The sequence below is a fragment of the Bubalus bubalis genome, chromosome 17 (assembly GCF_019923935.1).
Source record: "Bubalus bubalis isolate 160015118507 breed Murrah chromosome 17, NDDB_SH_1, whole genome shotgun sequence".
Taxonomy (NCBI): Eukaryota; Metazoa; Chordata; class Mammalia; order Artiodactyla; family Bovidae; genus Bubalus; species Bubalus bubalis.
The window spans coordinates 35,648,883-35,662,575 of record NC_059173.1 but is presented as its reverse complement, the minus strand read 5'-3'; the positions used below and the strand labels follow the sequence as shown (position 1 = coordinate 35,662,575).

General features: G+C 35.1%; 1 protein-coding gene across 1 annotated transcript in view; it reads left to right on the top strand.

Moving 5' to 3' along the window:
- Nucleotides 1–13,693, top strand: part of FSTL5 (follistatin like 5) — an 880,400-nt gene that overhangs the window by 644,439 nt on the left and 222,268 nt on the right. Inside the window, exon 7 of the mRNA XM_045163154.1 lies at nt 11,179–11,299. Within this exon, the coding sequence (XP_045019089.1) occupies nt 11,179–11,299 (121 nt within the window). The remainder of the gene's footprint in view (nt 1–11,178; nt 11,300–13,693) is intronic.

Sequence of the window (13,693 nt, the reverse complement as noted above, 5' to 3'; positions counted from 1 at the left end):
TTGTTTATTCAGAAATTCTGTTTGAGAAGGTGATTATAAAATGATATATTGAAACAAATTGAGTCTGAAAGATTTTGCTTCTACTTGAAAGAAACAGGAAAAAATATGAAAAGATATAGAAATTAGAAGGGGTCACGCAGTATGCTAATTTAGAAAATATCTAAGTTAAAGGGACCACACTTTGCTGAATAGTACATAGAAAAATAAAATAATAAACATTCCAAAGGTTATATTCTTGGAAAATTTTCACATCATTGGGTGAAAGAATCTTGATTATAGTAATCTGGAAAGGACAGTGTTTTCTAGGTAGTTATGTAGGAAAACATCTGGAAAAGTTGTTTATTTCAGGTTTTGTGGATATTTAAAAATATGAGGACCTACTCTATAGCACATGGAATGCTGCTCAACATTATATGGCAGCCTGGATGGGAGGGCAGTTTTGGAGATAATGGATACAAGTATGCGTATGGCTGAATTTCTGCTCTATTTACCTGAAACTATCACAACATTGTATGTTAATCAACTGTGTGCACGCCTGCTAAGTCACTTCAGATGTGTCCAACTGTTTGCAACCCCATGGACTGTAGTCCGCCAGGCTTTTCTGTCCACAGGATCCTCCAGACAAGAATATAGGTGTGGGTTGCCATGCCCGCCTCCAGGGGATCCTCCCAACCCAGGAATCGAACCCACATTTCTTACATCTCCTGCATTGGCAGGTGGGTTCTTTACCAATAGCACCATCTGGGAATCAGCTATACTCCCAATACAAAATAAAAAGTTTTTTAAAAAGTATTATTTGAAAATTGCCTTTAAGAGACCTGTGTGCAGTTTGGCATAAATAAATATAAACATAATTACACATAATAGACAGAGTTTGGGTTTTTATGATGATTTCCATTTATTCTTGTCTGGTGAGGGATTTCACCTTTGTTCTGACTTGGTCTCCCTTGTCTATTCTGCTGTGAGGAGTCTTTCCTGTATGTGCATGTTCTATGTGCTTGCTTGCCTTATGCTAACTGAGAATCTTACTGTTACATTTCAGGCTATCAAGAGTTATTTTTGGCTTATAATATTTCTCAAGATATTTTAATTCTATCATCCTTAATTGATCTCTACAGATGTTTGGCTTTTCCCCATATTATACCCAACTGCATGCCACCTACCTGCTTCAGTGTTAACCTGAGGGATAATTCTGGCCTTTCTGTTTGGCATTTCTGCTCTGTAGCCTAGGTGGTGGTGTAGAATCCTTGTTTTAAATGGTAACCCATGGTCATGTAGGGGATGCTATGACACATTGGTGTCACACACTGACATCCTTGTTAGAGTTAAATCTCTAAATCCTCTCCTATCAGGCAAGACATGAGACTTTTCCTGCAAGTCCGTGAGATCCCCCTGGGAGGTGCCAAAACATGATATGACTAATCTCTTATATTGGGTTGGCCAAAATATTCATTCATTTTTTTCCACAAAATGGCTCTAGTAGGGCTTAGTTTTCTTGAACTTCATTTGAAGCATTTTTGTAAGATTGTATTATGAGCTGCTGTATCAGTGTGCATTAAAAAAAATCAAGATATGTGAATTTTTGTGTGGCCATTTTAATAGTGAATACAGAAGCAAAAAGATGTTTGGCATATTATGCTTTATTATCTCAAGGAAGATAAAGTGTAACTGAAACACACACACACACAAAATGAATTGTACAGTGTATGGAGAAGGTACTATGATGAATCGACTTTGTCAAAAGTGGTTTGTGAAGTTTTGCCCTGGAGATTTCTTGCTGGATGGTGCTCCATGATTTGGGAGACCAGTTGAAGTTGATGGAGATCAAATTGAGACATTCATTGAGAACAATCAACATAATCAACATTATTTTATGTGAAAGATAACCAATATTCAAATCAAGCATTGGAAATCATTTGTACCTGTTTGATTATGTTAATTGCTTTGGTGTTTGGGTTCCACATGAGTTAAGCCAAAAAAATAAGCCACTTGACTGTATTTCCATACATGATTCTCTAAACATAAGGAAAATATTCCATTTTTAAAGCACATTGTGACAGGCAATGACAAGTGCATACTGTGCAATAATGTGGAAAAAAAGAGATTGTAAGGCAAAAGAACTGAATCATCACCAACCAAACCAAGGCCAGTCTTTATGCAAAAGTGATGTGTATATTCTGGGATTGGAAGGGAATCCTCTATTATGAGCTCCTTCTGGAAAACCAAGCAATTATTTCCCAACAAGTACTGCTCCAAGTTAGACCAAATAAAAACAGCACTTAATGAAGTGTCCAAAATCATTCAACAGAAAATGCATAATTTTCCATTGCTGCTGCTGCTGCTGCTAAGTCGCTTCAGTCGTGTCCAACTCTGTGTGACCCCATAGACAGCAGCCCACCAGGCGCCCCTATCCCTGGGATTCTCCAGGCAAGAACACTGGAGTGGGTTGCCATTTCCTTCTCCATTAAGATAATGCAAAACCACATGTTTCTTTGATGACCAGGCAAAACCTTTTACAGCTTGGCTAGGAAGTTCTGATTCATCTCCTTTATTAACCAGACATTGGACCTTCAGATTTCCATTTATTTAGTCTTTACAAAATTCTCTTAATGGAAAATATTCCAATTCCCTGGAAGACTGTAAAAGGTACTTGGAACAGTTCTTTGCTCAAAAAGATAAAATGTTTGGGAAAGATGGAATTATAAAGTCACCTGAAAAATGGCAGAAGATCATGGAACAAAGTGGTGATGATGTTCAATAAATTTCTTGGTGAGAATGAAAAATGTGTCTTTTATTTTTACTTAAGACCTAAGGAACTTTTTGGCCAACCCAATAGTTACAGTTGAGAAAAAGAGGTAAAAATGAATAGTCATTTCATATTAAAAAATATTTAAAGGAAATTATAAATGCTTAGATATAATTGTTATAACAATAAGAACATGAGAATAAATTTTGCCTTAAGAGGAGGTATTACAAATTACACTTTAAGAGGATGGAGTGAATCAGCACCTTATTTCTTTATTTTCTGTTGTTGAGAAAGCAGGGAGACTGTTGACTTAGTTTGAACACTGTTGTTTTGTGACTTCAGGAGATCTGTCCAGGTTCCCTTCTTCCATTTTCATCATACACTTCCACTGTATTTCTAGCTTCTTTTCTTCAAACCTACCAGGATATTTGATCTCTGTTTTGGACATTTTGTTTTCACTTTCTTCTTTATTCTTTAAATCACTAGGTCAATCTGTGATTGACAAGGTAGGTACCATGTATAGGGGTTTAAAGCCCACATTCTGGAATAAGCCTACCCAGTTTTTCAAGCTTCAATCTATTTACTAATTAAGGGCCAAGTGAAATTTAGGGGATGACTTAACTTATCAGTATCCTCTGCTTTCATATGGCAGGATTTTAGAAGTCTCTTCTCATAGAGTTGGTTTACAGGTTGAATATGTCAATATTTATGAATTAGAGCGATTTCTGACATAATAACTGCTTTGCAACTAAGGATTAAAATACATTTATGCTTTGTTATTTTTATTTTGCATAGATACCCTGTGGTTTATTATCTTTTAATGCTTACAATATTTTGTAGTTCAGAGTGTTTCTTCTTCATATAAACATATTGATTATTCCTTCTTTCTAGATTTATAAATTGTTCCATACTCATAAAGATTTCATTAGACAAGGTGATACACAGTTTTATTTTAGCATACTACATTTTTCATATTTATATATTCCATGCATAAATTATTTTTAATAGCAGTTTTATTGACATGTAATCTTCATATGATAAAACTAACCCCTTTAAAATTTGCAATTTAGTGGTTCTTGGTATATTCACAAAAGTTTTCAGTCATCATTGTGATTGCAGTTTAGAATAATATGACTCCATATATATTATAAGTCGTAGCCCATCATTCCATCCCCTCAGCTCCTGATAACCACTAATCTCTACCTGTATGGATTTGGCTATTCTGAATATTTCATACAAATAGACTCATACAATTTGAGACATTTTTTTTTCATTTAGCATGTTTTCAATATTCATTTATGTTGTAGTATATATCTTATCTTTTCCTTTTAAGTAGAAAATTATTCTACTGTATATAGATGTATGATTTTGTGTTTGTCCATCCAACAATTCATAGGTATTAGAGTTATTTTCACTTTTAGGTTACTTTGAACATTCATGTTCAGTTTATGTATAGTCATATGTTTTTGTTCTTTTAAGTATATGCCTAGCGGTGAATTTTTTATACATATAATTACTCTTTGTTTAACTTTTTAAGGAACTGCCAAACTGTGATCCAAAATATATGCACAATTCTCATCAGCAAAGTCTGAAGCTTCCTGTTTTTCTACATCCTTCCAAAATTGTTACTATCCATCTTTTTAATTTTAGCCATTCTAACAAGTTTGAGGTTGTATCTTATCGAGATTTTTATTTGCATTTCCCTAGTGACTAGTGACAGAGAAGGCAATGGCACCCCACTCCCGTACTCTTGCTTGGAAAATCCATGGACGGAGGAGCCTGGTAGGCTGCAGTCCATGGGGTCGCTAAGAGTCGGACACGACTGAGCGACTTCACTTTCACTTTTCACTTTCATGCATTGGAGAAGGAAATGGCAACCCACTCCAGTGTTCTTGCCTGGAGAATCCCAGGGACGGGGGAGCCTGGTGGGCTGCCGTCTCTGGGGTCGCACAGAGTTGGACACGACTGAAGTGACTTAGCAGCAGCAGCAGCAGTGACTAATGATACTAGATTTTTTAAATTATGTGCTTATTGCTCATTTGTAAATCTTTCTTGAGACGTACTATTCAAATCCTTTATCCATTGTTTTGATTTGATTAGGTGTGTTTTTAATGTTCATTTATATAGTTCTTTACATATTCTGGATACAAGATTCTTATGAAACAAATAATTCAAAAATATTTTCTCCTTCTCTGAAGGGTATTTTTTAATTTTTTGAATAGTGTCCTTTGGGGAACAGAAGTTTTTTTTATTATTATTAATTTTGTTAAAGTTTAATGTATCTATTTTTCTTTACTTTGCTTACGTGGTTACTGCAATCTTTGCTCAGGTACCTAGTGGTGAGGTAATTACTGGATAGAGACTTAATTAAACCCTTGAATCAATATGTGTTCCAGACTTTGGCATGATGCTCTTTTTTTTTTTTTTTTTTTGATTGGAGGTAAATTGCTTTGCTATGTTCTGTTGGTTTCTGCCATACAGCAACACAAATAAGCCGTAATTATGCATATATCAGCCCCCTCTTGAGCCTCCATCCTCTCCCCATTCCATCACTCAGGATCATCACAGGGTATCAGGCTGGGCTCCCTGTATTATATAGCATTTCTCATCAGCAATCTATTTTATACTGTATATATGTCAATCCTATTTTCAACATTCATCCAACTCTCTCCCTCCCCACTGTGTCCACAAGCCCATTCTCTATATCTACATCTCCATTCCTTCCTCACAAATAGGTTCATCAATACCATTTTTCTAGATTTAATATATATACATTAATATATGATATTTGTTTTTCTCTTTCTTACCTACTTCATTCTATATAACAATTCTAGGTTCATCCACCTCACTAAAACTGACTCAAATTCATTCTTTTTTATAGCTGACTAGTATTTCATTGTATATGTGTAACACATCTTCTTTATCCATTCATCTGTCAATGGACATCTAGGTTTTCATGTCCTAGCTATTGTAAATAGTGTTGCTATGAACACTGAAATACATGTATCAGTTTCAATTATGGTTTTCTCAGGATATATGCAGAGTAGTAGAAACAGTATTTCATATGGTAGTTTTATTCCTAGTTTTTTAAGAAATCTCCATATTGTTCTCCATAGTGATTGAATTAACATTCCTACCAACAGTGCAAGAGGGTTCCCTTTTCTCCTCATTGTCTTCAGCATTTATGTTTGTAGATTTTTTGATGATGGCCATTCACACTGGTGTGTGGTGATACCTCATAGGGTTTTGATTTGCATTACTCTAATAATTAGTGATGTTGAACATTTTTTACTGTGTTTATTGGCCATCTGAATGTCTTCTTTGGAGAAGTGTCCGTTTAGGTCTGCCCACTTTTTGATTGGGCTGTTTCTTTTTCTCATATTGAGCTATGGGATCTGCATATATACTTTGGAGATTAATTCTTTGTCAGTTATGTGGTTTGCAATTATTTTCTCCTGAATTCTGAGGGTTGTCTTTTCATCTTGTTTACTGTTCCTTTGCTGTGCAAAAGCTTTTAAATAGGTCCTTTTTTTTTTTTTTTTTTAAATTTCCATTACTCTAGGAGGTGGTTCAAAGAGGATCTTGCTGTCATTATGTCAAAGAGTGTGCTGCCTACGTTTTCCTCTAAGAGTTTTATAGTTTCTGGCCTTAACATATAAGTCTTTATATCCATTTTGAGTTTATTTTGTTTATGGAATTGGCAATTGTTCTAGCTCCATTCTTTTACATTTAGCTGTCTAGTTTTCCCAGCACCACTTATTGAAGAGTCTGTCTTTTCTCTAAGGATAAGGCGCCCATAAGTGTGCAGGCTTATCTCTGGGCTTTTTAATCTTGTTCCATTAGTCACTATTTCTGTCTTTGTGCCAGCACCATACTGTCTTGATGACTGTAGTTCTGTAGTATTGTCTGAGGTCAGGAAGGCTGATTCCTCCAGCTCCATTTTTCTTTGTCAGATTGCTTTGGTTATTCAGGGTCTTTTGTGTTTCCATACAGATTGTGAACTTGTTTGTTCTAGTTCTGTGAAAAATACCAGTGGTAGTTTGATAGGGATTTCATTGAATCTGTAGATTGCTTTGAGTATTATAGTCATTTCACAATATTGACTCTTCCAATACAAAAAACATGGTATATCTCTCCATATGTTTGTGTCACCTTTGATTTGTTTCATCAGTGTCTTAAAGTTTTCTACAAACAAGTCTTTTTTTTCTCTAGGTAGATTAATTCCTGTATATTATTCTTTTTGTTGCAATGGTTAATAGGATTGTTTCCTTAATTTCTCTTTCTGATTTTCATTGTAGTGTATAGGAGTGCAAGAGATATCTGTATATTAATTTTATATCCTGAAACTTTACTATATTCATTGATTAGCTTTAATAATTTCCTAGTGGCATCTTTAATGTTTTCTATATATAGTATCATGTTGTCTGCAAACCTGGGAGAAGGGAAGGGCTACCAACTCCAGTATTCAGGCCTAGAGAATTCCATGGGGTCTCAAAGAGTTGGACATGACTGAATGACTTTCACTCATCGGCAAACAGTGAGAGTTTTACTTTTCTTTTTCAATCTGGATTCCTTTTATTTATTTTTCTTCTCTGATTTCTGTGGCTAGGAAATCTAGAACAATGTAAAATAATAGTGGCAAAAGTGGCACCCTGGTCTTGTTCCTGATCTTAGAGGAAATGCTTTCAGGTTTTCAACACTGAGGATGTTTGCTGTGGGTTTGTGGTATATGGCCTTTATTATGTAAAGGTATGTTGCTGGGAGAAATATCAATAACTTCAGATGTGTAAAGAACCTCTTGAAGTAAGTGAAAGAGGAGAGTGAAAAAGTTGGCTTAAAACTCAACATTCAGAAAACTAAGATCATGGCATCTGGTCCCATCACTTCATAGCAAATAGATGGGGAGACAATGGAAACAGTGTCAGACTTTATTTTTGCAGGCTCCAAAATCACTGCAGATGGTGACTGCAGCCATGAAATTAAAATACACTTGCTCCTTGGAAGAAAGGTTATGACTAACCTAGAAAGCATATTAAAAAGTAAAGACATTACTTTGCCAACAATGGTCCATCTAGTCAAAGATATGGTTTTTCCAGTAGTCATGTATGGATGTGAAAGTTGGAGTATAAAGAAAGCTGAACACCAAAGAACTGATGCTTTTGAACTGTGGTGTTGGAGAAGACTCTTGAGAGTCCCTTGAACTGCAAGGAGATCCAACCAGTCCATCCTAAAAGAAATCAGTCCTGAATATTCATTGGCAGGACTGATGTTGAAGCTGAAACTCCAATACTTTGGCCACGTTATGCAAAGAGTTGACTCATTAGAAAAGACCTTGATGTTGGGAAAGATTGAAGGCAGAAGAAGAAGTGAACAGACGATAAGATGATGGATGGCATCACCAACTCAATGGACATGCATTTGAGTAGGCTCTGGGAGTTGGTGATGGACAGGGAATCCTGGTGTGCTGCAGTCTATGGGGTCACAAAGAATCAGAGAAGATTGATTGACTGAACTGAACTGATGTTACTTCTACACTTACTTTCTGGAGTTTTGGTGGGTTTTTTTGTTTGTTTTATTTTGTTTATCATAAATGTGTGTTGAATATTGTCAAAAAGCTGTCTCTGCATCTTTTGGGATAATCATACGTTTTTATATTTCAATTGTTAATATAGTGTTTCACATTGATTGGTTTGTGTATATTGAGGAATCCTTGCGTCCCTGGGTTAAAGCCTGCTTGATCATGATGTATGATCCTTTTATTGTTGCATTCTATTCGCTAGTTTTTTTCAAGATTTTTGCATCTATATTCATCAGTGATACTGACCTGTAATATTCTTTTTTTGTAATATTTTTGACTGGTTTTGTTATCAGGGTGATAGTGGTTTTTGGGAGTGTTCCTCCTTCTGCAAGTTTTTGGAAAAGTTTGAGGATAGGTTTTAGTTCTTTGCTAAATATTTGATAGAATTAATCTTTGAAGACATCTGGCCCTTGGCTTTTGTTTGTCAGAAGTTTTTTGATTATAGTTTCTGTTTCCATTCTTGTGAATTGTCTGTTCATATTTTCTATTTCTTTCCATTTTAGTTTTGAAAAGTTATGCTTTTTAAGAATTTGTCCATTCTTCCAGATCGTCCATTTTTTGGCACGTAGTTGCTCATAGTGGTCTCATGATTCTTTGGTTTTGCATTTTCTGTTATAACTTCTTTTTCATTTCTAATTTTACTAATTTGAGTCTTCTCCCTTTTGTTATCGAAGAGTCTGGCTAATGGTTTGTCAATTTGTTTATCTTCTTAAAGAAACAGCTTTTAGATTTATTGATTTTTGCTACTTTCCTTCATTTCATTTCCATTTATTCCTGCTCTGATCTTTATATTTTCTTTTCTTCTAATTTTGTTTTTTCTTTGTTGTTGTTGTTGTTTTTCTTCTTCTTCTTTTTGTAGTTGGTTTATGTGTAAGATTAGGTTGTTTATTTGTTTTCTCTTGTTTCTTGAAATAGGCTTGTATTGCTATAAACTCCCTCTTAACACTGCTTTTAGTGCATCCCATAGGTTTTGAGTTGTGTTTTCATTGTCATTTGTTTCTAGATATTTTTGGATTTCTTGGATTTCTTCAGTGACCTGTTGGTTATTCAGAAATGTATTCTTTAGCCTCCATGTGTTTGTATTTTCTACATTTTTTTTTCCTGTAGGTGATATTTAATCTTATAGTGTTGTGGTCAGAAAAGTTACTTGAAATTATTTCAATTTTTTAAAACTAACCAAGGCATGATTCTACTCTTTTGGGGTAAAATATCCTATAGATATCAATTAGGTCCAACTGATATAATGTATCATTTAATTCTTGTGTTTCCCCAGTAATTGTCTGTCTCAATGATCTACCCATTTGTATGAGTGGAGTGATAAAGTCCCCACTATTATTGTGCTACTGTCAGTTCCGCCTTTAATAGTTGTTAGCATTTGCCTTATGTATTGTTTTGCTCTTATGTTGGGTGTGTATATATTTGTAATTTTTATATCTTCTTGGGTTAATGCCTTGATCATTATGTAGTGTCCAGTGCTCTATTTCTGTTTTGCATTGTGCAATGAGTACTTCTGCAAGCATTACAAATCTGTCTAAGCCTTTGCTCTGCCTGTGTAGGGCCTCAAGCCTAGATAGAGATGAGAAATTGTGTATTCTCTCTTACTCCTAAAATGTAAAGAAAGTCTACATTTTCTAGTTGTACACATAGTCTTGCATATTTCTGTGGGTTTCTAGATTCCTGGAATATGCAGATCTTTTCAAACCCCTTTGTGGACACCTTCCTGTTTTCATTTTTAAGAGTTTTGATGTTCTTGTTTTCTCCGTTGCATGTCTCTGCCATAGGAAGCTGTAATGTTATACAAATGATGATGTTTCTCTTCAAAAACTAGCCTTAGGTGCAGGACTATTTACAGAGACTCAGCTCCAAGTCTTGCTCACAGAAAAGGTCATTAAAATGGAAATATTCAGGGAGCTGCTACATAGGTTAGATTGTGATGATTTTCTGAGGATGGGATCTTGGAGGAGTTTTAAATAGGTTCTTCCCCAGTCTGAGGTCTGAGGTATGATGATCTTCACTGCTAGTCAAATCACAAAGTTGGTGGTCCAAGGCTTCTATGTAGCTGTGAAGAGAGGGAAACTATCAGCCTCACTGTTCTTTTTGAGAGGCAGTCACTTTTTCCAGTATATGCTCTGTGGGCTGATGCAAGCCTATGTCTATTTCCAAAGTTCTGAAAATTTTGATTGAGATAATTTTGCCAGTATATTCATTGCCTTTATGAAAGCAAAGCTTTTTTTGTCTTTGCTGTTTCAGAGGTGTTTCTTGAATTTGATTTTGACAAGAAATGCGAGATTATTTGTTCTTTTTCAATGGTTACACATGTTTCCTCATAAATTTGAAAGGCCACAGTCATTTTTGTCTAATGTACTGATTGTTCCCAGGAGGCTTTAAAAAGTCGTGATCTATTCATATGGCTATATATTCCATCTCTGAGACCACACTGCTTTAATATTTTTTCCTGGGTAAATGTATAATTAAACGGTATAAATATTGCAAATGTGAAGAATGTAGTTAACAGCTGTTTGTTTAAGAAAAACATTGCAGGCCTTTATTAATTAAAATGTAAGCTGAATTAGAATAAATATGTAAAAATTCAGTTATTTTATATAAGCTCATATATATCAAATAAATACTAAGAAGTTATACTTTTTTAATAAAACTTAATTTGAGATAAGTAATTATAGCACATCAAGTCTTCCAAGTTTATTGAACTAAATAACCACTAACAGTGGTCATTTCCATAATTTAAATATATTAGTTTATTTTTTATTGAGTACACATTTTTAAAATGTGAACTGATAAAATACATTTTAAGGACAAATGGCTAATTCTATTTAATTTTCCCTTTTTTCTATAGGACTTTGGAGATGATGGGTCCTTGTATATAACCAAAGTCACCACAACTCACATGGGGAATTACACCTGCTATGCAGAGGGCTATGAAAACATCTATCAGACTCACATCTTCCAAGTGAATGGTAAGAAATGTGGGGTTGTTTTAATTGTTTTTTCTTCAGTAGATATTCAAAGACCATCCCAAATGACTAAGAAAGGCCAGTACTTTGGCCACCTATGGGAAGAACTGACTCATTGGAAAAGATCCTGATGCTGGGAAAGATTGAAGGTAGGAGGAGAAGGGGGCCACAGAGGATGAGACAGTTGGATGGCATCACTGACTCCATGGACATGAGTTTGAGTAAACTCCAGGAGTTGGTGATAGACAGGGAGGCCTGGAATGATGCAGTCCACAGGGTCACAAAGAGTCAGACACAACTGAGTAACTGAACTGAACTAAACTGAGTTTTATCATTTCAATAATCAATTTAATTGCTATGAGCATTGGCCAAGTAGGCTGATAGCAATTTTATAATCAGTGCTTTATTTTATTTATGACTTAATTCAAATTTTACTTAGTTGAATTGATGATATAGAATTGCATATATGATTCATTAATACACACTAATTAATTCCCATGCAAATATATACATTTATTTACTCTATAGTTTACAAAAAGGAGGCAGAAATTTACTAGGCTTTCTGTAGGAACAGCAAGGTGGCTGGTGTGATTGGTATGAATTAAGAGGAGACTGGCAGGAATGACATTGGAGAGACAGCCTCCAGGCAGATCACATGAATTTCTGTACATAATTAAGAAATTGGATTCCTATTCTTATTATAGACAGAATATCATTATATTATAATATTATAATATATTATTATATTAAGCATTTATTATTGCAAATGGCATGTTCTGATTTGTTTTAAAATGATAGGAAGCACTGAGATCTGTTTTAAAAAAAAAATTAGTAGTCTAGAGGAGAGATAAACATGGCTTAAGATTGAGTGTTAATGATGAAGAGGTAAAAAGTGGACAGATTGGGGATATATTTTGAAAGTAGATTTGAAGAATGGCTTGTGAATATGAGAAAAAGAGAGCTTTACAAAGAATGAACCCAAGGAATTTGAAGGAAGCATTTAGATCTATGGTCATAATGTCAACTGCAATGGGGAAGAAGCATATTTGGAGACTGAGTAAGATTAATGTTTTTTGTTTGTTTGTTTGTTTATTTGTTTTGACACATTAACTTTATACAATTATCCAGATAGAAGTCAAGTATGCAGTTTAGTATGTAAGTCCGAAGATCAGAATGACAGCACAAGGTTGAATATTTCGATAATATCAGTGTGCATAGACTGGATTTAAAGTCTTAAATTGGAGCTTGATGAAGTCATTTTAGAATAAGTATAGTTGGATTTGAAGTTAGAGAACTGAGCCTTGGAGCTGAGGCTAACAATTGGAGAAACAAAGACTTAGAAGGAACACCCTATGTAGGAAAAATATGTCCTAGAAATCAAGAAAATATTGGAAAAAAAAGTTTGAAAAGGTTAGAGAGCTTATGGTTTTGTTACCAGATTCTTATAGACCTCACTCCTGCTGCCTTGGTTGGGGAGGGTTTATATTCTGGTCTGCTAAAGCAGAAAATAACGAAACCAAACCTGAGATTGACAAAACACAGGCTGTATTCAGTGGCCAAAGAATGGAAAAGTGGGAACTAAGATCACAGATCAACTTCCTGCCCACCTAATGAAGGAATTTAATTTTAAAGAGTAAAGACAAAAAAAGGAAGACAGGGGTGAATGATGAAAAAACATTTGCATTAGAAAGGCAATGCCAAAGAATGCTCAAACTACCGCACAATTGCACTCATCTCACACGCTAGTAAAGTAATGCCAAAATTCTCCAAGCCAGGCTTCAGCAATATGTGAACCGTGAACTTCCTGATGTTCAAGCTGGTTTTAGAAAAGGCAGAGGAACAAGAGATCAAATTGCAAACATCCACTGGATCATGGAAAAAGCAAGAGAGTTCCATTAAAAACATCTATTTCTGCTTTATTGCCTATGCCAAAACCTTTGACTGTGTGGATCACAATCAACTGTGGAAAATTCTGAAAGAGATGGGAATACCAGACCACCTGACCTGCCTCTTGAGAAATCTGTATGCAGGTCAGGAAGCAACAGTTAGAACTGGACATGGAATAACAGACTGGTTACAAATAGGAAATGGAGTACATCAAGACTGTATATTGCCACCTGGCTCATTTAACTTCTATGCAGAGTACATCATGAGAAACGCTGGACTGGAAGAAACACAAGCTGGAATCAAGATTGCCGGGAGAAATATCAATAACATCAGATATGCAGATGACACCACCCTTATGGTAGAATGTGAAGAGGAACTAAAAAGCTTCTTGATGAAAGTGAAAGTGGAGAGTGAAAAAGTTGGCTTAAAGCTCAACATTCAGAAAATGAAGATCATGGCATCCAGTCCCATCACTTCATGGGAAATAGATGAGGAAACAGTGGAAACAGT